The sequence below is a fragment of the Oncorhynchus masou genome, chromosome 13 (assembly GCF_036934945.1).
Source record: "Oncorhynchus masou masou isolate Uvic2021 chromosome 13, UVic_Omas_1.1, whole genome shotgun sequence".
Classification (NCBI taxonomy): domain Eukaryota; kingdom Metazoa; phylum Chordata; class Actinopteri; order Salmoniformes; family Salmonidae; genus Oncorhynchus; species Oncorhynchus masou.
The window spans coordinates 85,122,244-85,136,049 of NC_088224.1; the positions used below are offsets into that span (position 1 = coordinate 85,122,244).

Below are 13,806 nucleotides of genomic sequence, written 5' to 3' on the forward strand. Positions count from 1 at the left end.
ACCAACACACACTAACACACCAGCATACATACACAATAAAATGCAACCTCAACATATTTCTGCCTAGTTTTTATTTGTTGAAGTATTCAGCTTGGTGGAAGTCCTCTTGACATGTTTGGAAACACTAAATGTTAGGCCTACATAATTTATTGCCCTGGCCACATCTGCAGTCCTAATGCCTAAGGCACATTCACACAGATGAGCAGGGACCCTGGGCATCTTTCTTTTGGTGTTTTTCAGTCAGTAGAGAAAGGCCTATTCAGTGTCCTAAATTTTCATAACTGTGACCTTAATTGCCTACCGTCTGTCAGCTGTTAGTGTCTTAACAACCGTTCCACAGGTGCATGTTCATTAAATGTTTATGGTTCATTGAACAAGTATGGGAAAATGTTCAAACCTTTTACAATCTGTGAAGTTATTTGGATTTTTACGAATTATCTTTGAAAGACAGGGTGGTCTCTTTCGTCAATATTCCATTTACCACACTGACACCTCAGGGATGGAGAAGGTCCATGCAAGTCATTCTGTCTGGTGCTGATGGGACCCAACATTACGAGAAAAACATTTTCAACAACTTCTAACAGGTGGCAGGAGATATCTTTATTCAAAAATAGACGGTCTGAGTTTCAGGAAGCTGAAAAACTAAACACCATAAGGACAGTTCCGTTATTCATATCAAGGAAAGTGTCAACACTAGAAAATAAATGTTTTTTTTTTCAGACCATTTGATAGACTTCTACAATTACGGCTTGTAACTTGTCTAACAAATTTAGAATGTTGGTCCAAGTAAACAACCGCAACACACAATCTCACACACACCATCTTTAGGGACAGCGTAAGGTTTCCCAACCCCCCCCCCGTTCGTTCCCTACTCACACACTCAAATGTGTCTTAATCTTAGGGAATCATTGCAGAGCAGAGTGGTTACACTATTTAATACACAAAACTACACACAAAATTCAGTCTATTGCAGTGAGCTGAGGTTTGCAGCAACAGTGGAACACACAGTATCAGATGTATACAGCACACCCTGTTAAACCCCTGGGAGAGCCAATAGATGAAGCAGATTTACTGTAACATCAGGAGGACTGTTCTGTGTGATGTCACTGCTATGCTGCTCTACCAAAGACATCTGAAATACAACATCATTACCCGCCTTCCCTACACCCCCCTGTCCCTGGAGGTCATTCATCAGCATCCTCCTCTTCCCTACACCCCCCTGTCCCTGGAGGTCATTCATCAGCATCCTCCTCTTCCCTACACCCCCCTGTCCCTGGAGGTCATTCATCAGCATCCTCCTCTTCCCTACACCCCACTGTCCCTGGAGGTCATTCATCAGCATCCTCCTCTTCCCTACACCCCCCTGTCCCTGGAGGTCATTCATCAGCATCCTCCTCTTCCCTACACCCCACTGTCCCTGGAGGTCATTCATCAGCATCCTCCTCTTCCCTCACCCCACTGTCCCTGGAGGTCATTCATCAGCATCCTCCTCTTCCAAATGGCCTTGGTAGGCCTCATTCCTCTTCCCTACACCCCCCTGTCCCTGGAGGTCATTCATCAGCATCCTCCTCTTCCAAATGGCCTTGGTAGGCCTCAGTCCTCTTCGCTACACGACGACACCCACAGGACGTCCATCAGAGAAGTTCAGGTTGATAAAGTCTGATCTTCAGCATCATGGTCCTGTTGCAGTCTGGTGAGTAACAGTGTCTCAGTCACATCAGTGAGGTTGGTCTGTTGTGGTCAGTAGCTCCATTGTGGTTGGTCCTGTTGTGGTCAGTAGCTCCATTGTGGTTGGTCCTGTTGTGGTCAGTTGGTCCTGTTGTGGTCAGTAGCTCCATTGTGGTTGGTCCTGTTGTGGTCAGTTGGTCCTGTTGTGGTCAGTAGCTCCATTGTGGTTGGTCCTGTTGTGGTCAGTTGGTCCTGTTGTGGTCAGTAGCTCCATTGTGGTTGGTTGGGGTGTAGCGAGGTCTGCAGGGACCTCATGTCCCTGAGCAGTGTTAGACTTTTCCTGCTACGGTCCCCCGGTCGAGCCTTGACCGCCCCGGCAGAGCGACCGCGCGTGGTCACTGTGGTGGTCACCTTCACCTCCCCACTTTGCTTCTGACGAGCATCTCTCCTAAACCTCTTCACCTACACAGAGACAGAAAGTGAGAAACAGTGGAAAAACTCCTTAATCAAATGTATGCGTTTGTGGATATGTTGAAACCACAGTTACATAGTTTCTTAGTCATCAAACTGTGTGTGTACCTGTGCTTGGTGTCTGCGTAGCTTGCTGATCTGCTCTGCTTTTCTCTCCATTCTCCTGAGTAGAGTCTCCTGTTCTCTCTCCACCCCCCTCCTCTCCCGCTCACACACACAGGTCTCAGCCTGCCGCACCAACTCCTGCTGCTCACTGACACACACACACATTTACATACACAACTGAGATAGCTATTCATGCTGAAACAAAGTCTCAGACTCTCTAACAGACACACTCACAGACTCATGTGTCCCAGTTCATCCTGCAGGGCCAGCAGGAGGTCTGATAGCTCCTCCCCACAGGAAGAGGAGGAGCCGCTGCCATTGGCTTGCTGGGCCAGAGGGGTGTGGGAGAGGACGCGTGCGTTACATAGCTGGGGCTGATGCTGCTTCAGCTGAGAGGCTGACGTTGGCCCTGCTGACTGCACCCTACAGACAGAGAGAGAGATGACAGAGAGACTGACAGACTAGAGAGAGAGACAGAGTGACTGCACCCTAAAGACTAGAGACAGAGATGACAGAGAGACTGCACCCTACAGACTAGAGAGAGACAGAGATGACAGAGAGACTGCACCCTACAGACTAGAGAGAGAGACAGAGATGACAGAGAGACTGCACCCTACAGACTAGAGAGAGAGAGACAGAGATAACAGAGAGACTGCACCCTACAGACTAGAGAGAGAGACAGAGATGACAGAGTGACTGCACCCTACAGACTAGAGACAGAGACAGAGATGACAGAGAGACTGCACCCTACAGACTAGAGAGAGAGACAGAGAGACCTACAGACTGACAGAGTGACTGCACCCTACAGCTAGAAAGAGACAGAGATGACAGAGACTGCACCCTACAGACTAGAGAGAGAGACAGAGATGACAGAGTGACTGCACCCTACAGACTAGAGAGAGAGATGACAGAGAGAGCACCCTACAGACAGAGATGACAGAGTGACTGCACAGACTACAGACTAGAGAGAGACAGAGACTGCACCCTACAGACAGAGATGACAGAGATGACAGAGATGAAGAGTGACCTACAGAGACCCTACAGACTAGACAGAGAGAGACAGAGAGAGATGACAGAGACTGCACCCTACAGACTAGAGAGAGAGAGACATATTAGAGAGAGTGAGATGACAGAGTGACTACAGACTAGAGACAGAGATAGAGAGAGACAGAGACAGAGTGACTACAGACTAGAAGATGACAGAGATGACAGAGTGACTGCAGACTAGAGAGAGATACAGAGATGACAGAGTGACTGCACCCTACAGACTAGAGAGAGAGATGACAGAGTGACTAAACCCTACAGACTAGAGACAGAGATGACAGAGTGACTAAACCCTACAGACTAGAGACAGAGATGACAGAGTGACTGCACCCTACAGACTAGAGAGAGAGAGACAGATGACAGAGAGACTGCACCCTACAGACTAGAAAGAGAGACAGATGACAGTGACTGCACCCTACAGACTAGAGAGAGAGACAGAGATGACAGAGTGACTGCACCCTACAGACTAGAGAGAGAGACAGAGATGACTAGAGAGAGAGTGACTGCACCCTACAGAGACAGAGATGACTAGAGAGAGAGACAGAGATGAAGAGTGACTGCACCCTACCCTAGAGATGACAGAGTGACTGCACCCTACAGACTAGAGAGAGAGACAGAGATGACAGAGTGACTGCACCCTACAGACTAGAGAGAGAAACAGATGACAGAGTGACACCCTACAGACTAGAGAGAGAGATGACAGAGTGACTAAACCCTACAGACTAGAGACAGAGATGACAGAGTGACTGCACCCTACAGACTAGACAGAGACAGAGATGACAGAGAGACCGCACCCTACAGACTAGAGAGAGATGACAGAGTGACTGCACCCTACAGACTAGAGAGAGACAGAGATGACAGAGAGACTGCACCCTACAGACTAGAGAGAGAGACAGAGATGACCGAGTGACTGCACCCTACAGACTAGAGAGAGAGACAGAGATGACAGAGAGACTGCACCCTACAGACTAGAGAGAGACAGAGATGACCGAGTGACTGCACCCTACAGACTGGAGAGAGAGAGACAGAGATGACCGAGTGACTGCACCCTACAGACTAGAGAGAGAGACAGAGCCCCAGGACAGCAGCACAATTAGACCCAACCAAATCATGAGAAAACAAAAAGATAATTACTTGACACATTGGAAAGAATTAACCAAAAAAAAATAAAAAATAAAACGAGAATGCTACTTGGCCCTACACAGAGAGTACACAGTGGCAGAATACCTGCCCACTGTGACTGACCCAAAATTAAGGAAAGCTTTGACTATGTACAGACTCAGTGAGCATAGCCTTGCTATTGAGAAAGGCCGCCGTATGCAGACATGGCTCTCAAGAGAAGACAGGCTATGTGCTCACTGCCCACAAAATGAGGTGGAAACTGAGCTGCACTTCCTAACCTCCTGCCCAATGTATGACCATATTAGAGAGACATATTTCCCTCAGATTACACAGATCCACAAAGAATTTGAAAACAAATCCAATTTTGAAAAACTCCCATATCTACTGGGTGAAATTCCACAGTGTGCCATCAGAGCAGCAAGAATTGTGACCTGTTGCCACGAGAAAAGGGCAACCAGTGAAGAAGACACACCATTGTAAATACAATCCATATTTATGCTTATTTATTTTATCTTGTGTCCTTTACCATTTGTACATTGTTAAAACACTGTATGTATATATAATATGACATTTGTAATGTCTTTATTGTTTTGAAACTTTATCTACCTCACTTGCTTTGGCAATGTTAACATGTTTCCCATGCCAATAAAGCCCTTGAATTGAATTGACAGAGAGACTGCACCCTACAGACTAGAGAGAGACAGAGATGTGAGACAGAGATGACAGAGGGACTGCACCCTACAGACTAGAGAGAGACAGAGATGACAGAGTGACTGCACCCTACAGACTAGAGAGAGACAGAGATGACAGAGTGACTGCACCCTACAGACTAGAGACAGAGACAGAGATGACAGAGTGACTGCACCCTACAGACTAGAGAGAGAGACAGAGATGACAGAGTGACTGCACCCTACAGACTAGAGAGAGACAGAGATGACAGAGTGACTGCACCCTACAGACTAGAGAGAGACAGAGATGACAGAGTGACTGCACCCTACAGACTAGAGACAGAGATGAGTGACTGCACCCTACAGACTAGAGACAGAGATGAGTGACTGCACCCTACAGACTAGAGAGAGACAGATGACAGAATGACTGCATCCTACAGACTAGAGAGAGACAGAGATGACAGAGTGACTGCATCCTACAGACTAGAGAGAGACAGAGATGAGAGTGGCTGCACCCTACAGACTAGAGAAAGAGAGACAGATGACAGTGACTGCACCCTACAGACTAGAGAGAGAGACAGAGATGACAGAGTGACTGCACCCTACAGACTAGAGAGAGAGACAGAGATGACAGAGAGACTACACCCTACAGACAGAGATGACAGAGAGACTGCACCCTACAGACTAGAGAGAGACAGAGATGACAGAGTGAGCACCCTACAGACTGACAGAGTGACTGCACCCTACAGACTAGAGAGAGAGACAGAGATGACAGAGTGACTGCACCCTACAGACTAGAGAGACAGAGATGACAGTGACTGCACCCCCTACATGACAGAGAGAGACAGAGATGACATACAGACTAGAGAGAGACAGAGATGACAGAGTGACTGCATCCTACAGACTAGAGAGACACAGAGATGACAGAGTGACTGCACCCTACAGACTAGAGAGAGAGACAGAGATGACAGAGTGACTGCACCCTACAGACTAGAGAGAGAGACAGAGATGACAGAGTGGACTGCACCCTACAGACTAGAGAGAGAGAGACAGAGATGACAGAGTGACTGCACCCTACAGACTAGAGAGAGACAGAGATGACCGAGTGACTGCACCCTACAGACTGACAGAGTGAGAGACTAGAGAGAGAGAGAGTGACTGCACCCTACAGACTAGAGAGAGACAGAGATGACCGAGTGACTGCACCCTACAGACTAGAGAGAGACAGAGATGACCGAGTGACTGCACCCTACAGACTAGAGAGAGAGAGACAGAGATGACCGAGTGACTGCACCCTACAGACTAGAGAGAGACAGAGATGACCGAGTGACTGCACCCTACAGACTAGAGAGAGACAGTCTCTGGTATGTCTGCTTACAAAAATGTGTCCTGCATATATGATGTGCATGTTCGTACCTTCCCTGCTACAAATGGGACGTCTCCTAGGCTCAGTCTGTAGTGTGGCTGTGTGTGTGAGGTCTGCTGCAGAACAGGTTTCTGGTAGAGCACACAAATTCACATCAGGAAAGGTGTTGTAGATATTGGTATGAATCAAAGGCTTTTTGGCCAATCAGATATGTGGCCTGAACAATTAGTTTAGTGTGTGTGTGAGAGGAGGATCACATCAACTGACATTCATCTCCAGCAGAAACACCAGCACCCAAAGGCTCATGGGAAGGCCGCTACCTTGGAGAGGTGTTTCTTCTCTCTGATTGTACTTCTGTCTTTGGGAAGGCGAGGTGAGGGCGACACAGACTGGATCAGGATACGATTGGCCTCCAGACCTGTCTGTAACTGAGGACCAGTGAGAAAACAGTGTGCAAAATAGTTGCAATTACACATCTCCAGAGTGTCTGTACCTGGTTGGCCTGGTCCTGTGTGTGTGTGTGTGTGTGTGTTAGTGTGTGTGTGTGTACCTGGTTGGCCTGGTGTTGGACCAGTTTCCTCTGGTGTTCTTCTTGTAGCAGTTTCAGCTCCAACTCACGAATCTTCCTCTTAAGACACACACATACAGACATCAGACCCACCATATCCTATTTGGGGTGAAAATGAGTTTGCGTGTGTGTGTGTGTGTGTGTGTGTACCTCTGCGTGGTTCTGTGTGCGGGTCAGTCTCTGGTATTCCTGCTCCAGTAGCTCCAGCTTCTCTAACTGGGCCTGGTGGGCGGAGTCAGGGGCGGGAGCAGCAGACCTGGTCATCTCCAGGGAAACCTGAAAGGGTCACTATGGTAACTGAGTGCAACCGGAGCATCATACATACAGCTGGAGATCCTGTCTCTCTGGGTTAGCATAGATAATGCTAGGTAAGGCGTATGCTAACCTGGCGTTTGAGCAGGGTTGTTCTGTCGGCCTCTGCGTTGCGGACCATCTTCCTCATGTACTCCAGTTGTCTGTCCAACAGCTTACAGCGAGCCTCTGCTGCAGCCAGCTGAGTCACTAACACTGAGGGGACCGAGGGGAGAGAGACAGAGAGGGTGAGACAGGGGGCAAAAAGAGCATCTGTTTACCCTCAAAAAAAAAAAAAAACTTACATATTTTGGAAAATGACCACGTCGCTCACCTTGGTTGGGTTCTGACTGGTTGCTGGTCTCTCTCTCGTGTGTGTCTGTGGGTTTGTGTGTGTCTCTCAGTGTGTGTGTGTCACTCCTTAGGGCAGTGTGTGAGGTCTCTTTCTCCAGGCTGTGTAAACTCCGCTCCGTTCTGCCTCTCTCCAACTCCAGCTTCCTGATCTTCTCCTGTAGGTTCATCAGAGCAGACAGGATCGCTACACACACACACACACACACACACACACACACACAATAATCCTCTTTGAGGATGAATATCGTACCATCATATCTTGCCTTTTCTGTTATCCCACACACTCAGAGTTGAATTTATTCTCCACCAGACATTCATGAGTAAAAGCTTTATCAGCAAGAACTTCATTCAGCCACTCAGAAGAGTGTGTTATTACCGTAATTTCCGGACTATAAGCCTCTACTTTATTCCCACACTTTGAACCTCGCGGTTTATACAATGATGCGGCTAATTCATGGATTTTTCCGCTTTCACAAGATTCATGCCGCCAAAAAAACTGAGCACCGTCACATAATGTGACGTAAATCGAGCTCAAACTTCCCATCATTCTGATTACGGTAGTCATTTTGTCACCCCTCATCATGCCAAAGACACGGAGAAATGCATATGATGCAGCTTTCAAGTTGAAGGCGATTGATCTGGCTGTTGGAAAAGGAAATAGAGCTGCTGCACGGGAGCTTGGCCTTAATGAGTCGATGATAAGACGTTGGAAACAGCAGCGTGAGGAACTGACTCAGTGCAAAAAGACAACAAAAGCTTTCCGAGGGAAGAAAAGCAGATGGCCCAAAGTATTTGCAGCCACTCGACATCAGTGTAAATCGCGCATTTAAGGTGGCGCTCCGTGTTCAGTGGGAGGCTTGGATGACAAGTGGGGAGAAATCCTTCACTAAAACGGGCCGCAGGCGAAGAGCATCTTATGGTCAAGTCTGCCAGTGGGTCCTGACAGCGTGGAGCATTGTCAAAAAATCCACTATCATCAACGGGTTTTGAAAGGCTGGACTGCTGCGTGTTGAAGGGGCAGCATGAGCTCAGCGGGGTATTTGCCTCCGGATGAAAGTGACGAGAGCGACAAGGAAAACGATCCAACATCGGATGAAGCAATTCTGAGGCTATTCAACTCCGACACCGAAGGAGATGACTTCAGTGGTTTCAGTGCACAGGAGGAGGAAGATAGTGACCAATGACTTTCTTGGTAGGCTACTGTTTAATTTTTGTTACAAGCCGTGTTTTGTTTAAAGGCTGTGTAAAGTTCATTTGTTTCAATGTACCGGCAGGCACCTGCGGCTTATAGACATGTGCGGCTTATTTATGTACAAAATACATATTTTTTAATAATTCAGTGGGTGCGGTTTATATTCAGGTGCGCTTAATAGTCCAGCAATTACGGTAGAGGTGATGAGTACAGTGATAGAGAGATGGGTGAAGGTAGGAGGACGGCTCACCTCTCACAGTCCTGGGCGACTTTAACCTCCCCACGTCTACCTTTGACTCATTCCTCTCTGCCTCCTTCTTTCCACTCCTCTCCTCTTTTGACCTCACCCTCTCACCTTCCCCCCCTACTCACAAGGCAGGCAATACGCTCGACCTCATCTTTACTAGATGCTGTTCTTCCACTAACCTCACTGCAACTCCCCTCCAAGTCTCCGACCACTACCTTGTATCCTTTTCCCTCTCGCTCTCATCCAACACTTCCCACACTGCCCCTACTCGGATGGTATCGCGCCGTCCCAACCTTCGCTCTCTCTCCCCCGCTACTCTTTCCTCTTCCATCCTATCATCTCTTCCCTCTGCTCATACCTTCTCCAACCTTTCTCCTGATTCTGCCTCCTCAACCCTCCTCTCTTCCCTTTCTGCATCCTTTGACTCTCTATGTCCCCTATCCTCCAGGCCGGCTCGGTCCTCCCCTCCCGCTCCGTGGCTCGATGACTCATTGCGAGCTCACAGAACAGAGCTCCGGGCAGCCGAGCGGAAATGGAGGAAAACTCGCCTCCCTACGGACCTGGCATCCTTTCACTCCCTCCTCTCTACATTTTCCTCCTCTGTCTCTGCTGCTAAAGCCACTTTCTACCACTCTAAATTCCAAGCATCTGCCTCTAACCCTAGGAAGCTCTTTGCCACCTTCTCCTCCCTCCTGAATCCTCCTCCCCCTCCCCCCTCCTCCCTCTCTGCAGATGACTTCGTCAACCATTTTGAAAAGAAGGTCGACGACATCCGATCCTCGTTTGCTAAGTCAAACGACACCGCTGGTTCTGCTCACACTGCCCTACCCTGTGCTCTGACCTCTTTCTCCCCTCTCTCTCCAGATGAAATCTCGCTTCTTGTGACGGCCGGCCGCCCAACAACCTGCCCGCTCGACCCTATCCCCTCCTCTCTTCTCCAGACCATTTCCGGGGACCTTCTCCCTTACCTCACCTCGCTCATCAACTCATCCCTGACCGCTGGCTACGTCCCTTCCGTCTTCAAGAGAGCGAGAGTTGCACCCCTTCTGAAAAAACCTACACTCGATCCATCCGATGTCAACAACTACAGACCAGTATCCCTTCTTTCTTTTCTCTCCAAAACTCTTGAACGTGCCGTCCTTGGCCAGCTCTCCCGCTATCTCTCTCAGAATGACCTTCTTGATCCAAATCAGTCAGGTTTCAAGACTAGTCATTCAACTGAGACTGCTCTTCTCTGCATCACGGAGGCGCTCCGCACTGCTAAAGCTAACTCTCTCTCCTCTGCTCTCATCCTTCTAGACCTATCGGCTGCCTTCGATACTGTGAACCATCAGATCCTCCTCTCCACCCTCTCCGAGTTGGGCATCTCCGGCGCGGCCCACGCTTGGATTGCGTCCTACCTGACAGGTCGCTCCTACCAGGTGGCGTGGCGAGAATCTGTCTCCTCGCCACGCGCTCTCACCACTGGTGTCCCCCAGGGCTCTGTTCTAGGCCCTCTCCTATTCTCGCTATACACCAAGTCACTTGGCTCTGTCATAACCTCACATGGTCTCTCCTATCATTGCTATGCAGACGACACACAATTAATCTTCTCCTTTCCCCCTTCTGATGACCAGGTGGCGAATCGCATCTCTGCATGTCTGGCAGACATATCAGTGTGGATGACGGATCACCACCTCAAGCTGAACCTCGGCAAGACGGAGCTGCTCTTCCTCCCGGGGAAGGACTGCCCGTTCCATGATCTCGCCATCACGGTTGACAACTCCATTGTGTCCTCCTCCCAGAGCGCTAAGAACCTTGGCGTGATCCTGGACAACACCCTGTCGTTCTCAACCAACATCATGGCGGTGGCCCGTTCCTGTAGGTTCATGCTCTACAACATCCGCAGAGTACGACCCTGCCTCACACAGGAAGCGGCGCAGGTCCTAATCCAGGCACTTGTCATCTCCCGTCTGGATTACTGCAACTCGCTGTTGGCTGGGCTCCCTGCCTGTGCCATTAAACCCCTACAACTCATCCAGAACGCCGCAGCCCGTCTGGTGTTCAACCTTCCCAAGTTCTCTCACGTCACCCCGCTCCTCCGCTGGCTTCCAGTTGAAGCTCGCATCCGCTACAAGACCATGGTGCTTGCCTACGGAGCTGTGAGGGGAACGGCACCGCAGTACCTCCAGGCTCTGATCAGGCCCTACACCCAAGCAAGGGCACTGCGTTCATCCACCTCTGGCCTGCTCGCCTCCCTACCATTGAGGAAGTACAGTTCCCGCTCAGCCCAGTCAAAACTGTTCGCTGCTCTGGCCCCCCAATGGTGGAACAAACTCCCTCACGACGCCAGGACAGCGGAGTCAATCACCACCTTCCGGAGACACCTGAAACCCCACCTCTTCAAGGAATACCTAGGATAGGATAAGTAATCCTTCTCACCACCCCCCCCTTAATGATTTAGATGCACTATTGTAAAGTGGCTGTTCCACTGGATGTCAGAAGGTGAATTCACCAATTTGTAAGTCGCTCTGGATAAGAGCGTCTGCTAAATGACTTAAATGTAAATGTAAATGATAGAGATGTGAGAGTGGGGATTGAGAGATGGCTGAAGGTAGGAGGATAGAGATGTGAGAGTGGGGATTGAGAGATGGCTGAAGGTAGGAGGATAGAGATGTGAGAGTGGGGATAGAGGGATGGCTGAAGGTAGGAGGATAGAGATGTGAGAGTGGGGATAGAGGGATGGCTGAAGGTAGGAGTATAGAGATGTGAGAGTGGGGATAGGGAGATGGCTGAAGGTAGGAGTATAGAGATGTGAGAGTGGGGATAGGGAGATGGCTGAAGGTAGGAGGATAGAGATGTGAGAGTGGGGATAGGGAGATGGCTGAAGGTAGGAGGATAGAGATGTGAGAGTGGGGATAGAGGGATGGCTGAAGGTAGGAGGATAGAGATGTGAGAGTGGGGATAGGGAGATGGCTGAAGGTAGGAGGATAGAGATGTGAGAGTGGGGCTAGAGGGATGGCTGAAGGTAGGAGGATAGAGATGTGAGAGTGGGGATAGGGAGATGGCTGAAGGTAGGAGGATAGAGATGTGAGAGTGGGGATAGAGGGATGGCTGGTAGAAGGATAGATATGTGAGAGTGGGGATAGAGGGATGGCTGGTAGAAGGATAGATATGTGAGAGTGGGGATAGAGGGATGGCTGGTAGAAGGATAGATATGTGAGAGTGGGGATAGAGGGATGGCTGAAGGTAGATTGATAGAGATGTGAGAGTGGGGATAGCTGAAGGTAGAAGGATAGAGATGTGAGAGTGGGGATAGAGGGATAGCGTTTAGCAGAGCCTCTGTTAATAGGCTGTGGTGTCATGTGTCACCTGCTGTTGCCATGGAGACCAGTCTCACCACATAACCACAATGGAAACTGTCTCACCCACACACAATTTGGTTCTAGCAGCAGTGCAGGTAGTGATTGGTTACCTGCACTGCTGCTTTCTGGGAATGCCTTGCTGGACAATGTCTGGCAGGGTGTGTGTGTGTTGCGAGTTGTGAGTGTGTAGGAGGGTAGAGAGGTGTTGACGAAGGGGCGGCCTGCGGGGTAGTCTTTGTAGGAGGGTAGAGACAGAATGTCAGACATCACACCGACAGAGAGCTCCTGCAGACAGACAGAGACAGTCAGGGAACCACCATTTCTAACACCATGATATTACTGTTCCCAACACCGATAATATTATTACTACCAAACACTACAAACTGTCTCCCATTCTAATGATCGAGTCAATTCCTTAGGACTGTCCCCCAAAACAAAGGCCACACACTCTCCTCTACATCACCAATGGAATTATCTGGTACAGAGCTACTAACGTTTAGTGGGGTTCAGTTTAATTCAGTGTTGCACAGAAAGGCTGACTATGGTCACTCTCACTTTAACCATAACATTATTGACTAGCTCTTAGCTTAAAGTAAAGTTCGCTTGCTAGCTAAGTAAAGACAAGAAGCTGTGTCAAATGGTTAACGATAGCTTGCTGAAAAACACCAAGTTGGATCTGAAGCAAACATGCAATTTACAATAGTTAACGTTAACTAGCTAAACTTTACTCCATTAAAATGCAAGCTAAGTTAGCTGGCTAACTAGCCAAGACGGGTTTGTTGAGTTGGATAGCTAACGTTAGCCTGCTAGCTGTGTTTACCTTCGCTCGCCCGACGGATGGTTTTGACACTCTCTCCATTGATGGCAACCAACTATAGCTACCTGCCAGCCGAGCTAGCTACATGGCTAACGTTTTTATCCGTACGGTCTCTTCAATTCAGAACGAGCACATAAATATAAAATGTCAAGGCAGCCTTTTTACCATAATTTATGGAACTCAGAAAACAAAACACCGCGCGAAGACTGAACGCGGAAGTTCCCATCAGAGTTACGTCGAGATGACATCACACGGCGTACAGCGGCTCGGGCTTCTCTCCAAAATACTGTCCAGACCTGTGTGTACATGACGAGTGCATGGTGCTATCTGTGGTTGCGTGGACCAATAGCTCAGAGGTTACATCAACCAGAATTGACACAGCAGATCCTCATTCTGACTTGGGAAATAAACGAGAGAAGAACAAACACATTTAGCCTTTAGTGAAAGGCAGCAAAAGCAACAGAAACACAACAGTGTAATGTTACAGCTTCACTCATCCATAGCAGCCCACGTGCCTCCGCTGAAGGCTTACCAGCTGTCAATTCTTTA

The 13,806-nt window shown here is 48.9% G+C and overlaps 1 protein-coding gene across 3 annotated transcripts; it reads right to left on the reverse strand.

Annotated features, from left to right (window-relative positions):
- Positions 1 to 575: 575 nt before the first annotated feature.
- cep57 (centrosomal protein 57) lies at positions 576 to 13,494 on the reverse strand. 3 transcript variants are annotated; one of them, XM_064985316.1, is made up of 12 exons: positions 13,261 to 13,494; positions 12,551 to 12,725; positions 7,638 to 7,841; positions 7,398 to 7,519; positions 7,163 to 7,288; positions 6,995 to 7,072; positions 6,765 to 6,872; positions 6,495 to 6,575; positions 2,479 to 2,624; positions 2,248 to 2,392; positions 1,885 to 2,130; positions 576 to 1,813 (listed from the first exon to the last, which is right to left on the reverse strand). In XM_064985316.1, exons 1-11 carry the CDS (start codon positions 13,297 to 13,299, stop codon positions 1,930 to 1,932), a joined length of 1,425 nt encoding a protein of 474 aa, XP_064841388.1. In that variant the 5' UTR covers positions 13,300 to 13,494; the 3' UTR covers positions 576 to 1,813; positions 1,885 to 1,929. The 3 variants fall into 3 exon arrangements, with proteins under 3 accessions (XP_064841388.1, XP_064841387.1, XP_064841389.1); XM_064985315.1 differs by having other exon boundaries at positions 576 to 2,130; XM_064985317.1 differs by lacking the exons at positions 12,551 to 12,725; positions 13,261 to 13,494 and adding an exon at positions 12,448 to 12,536 and having other exon boundaries at positions 576 to 2,130.
- Between the last annotated feature and the right edge of the window lie 312 nt (positions 13,495 to 13,806).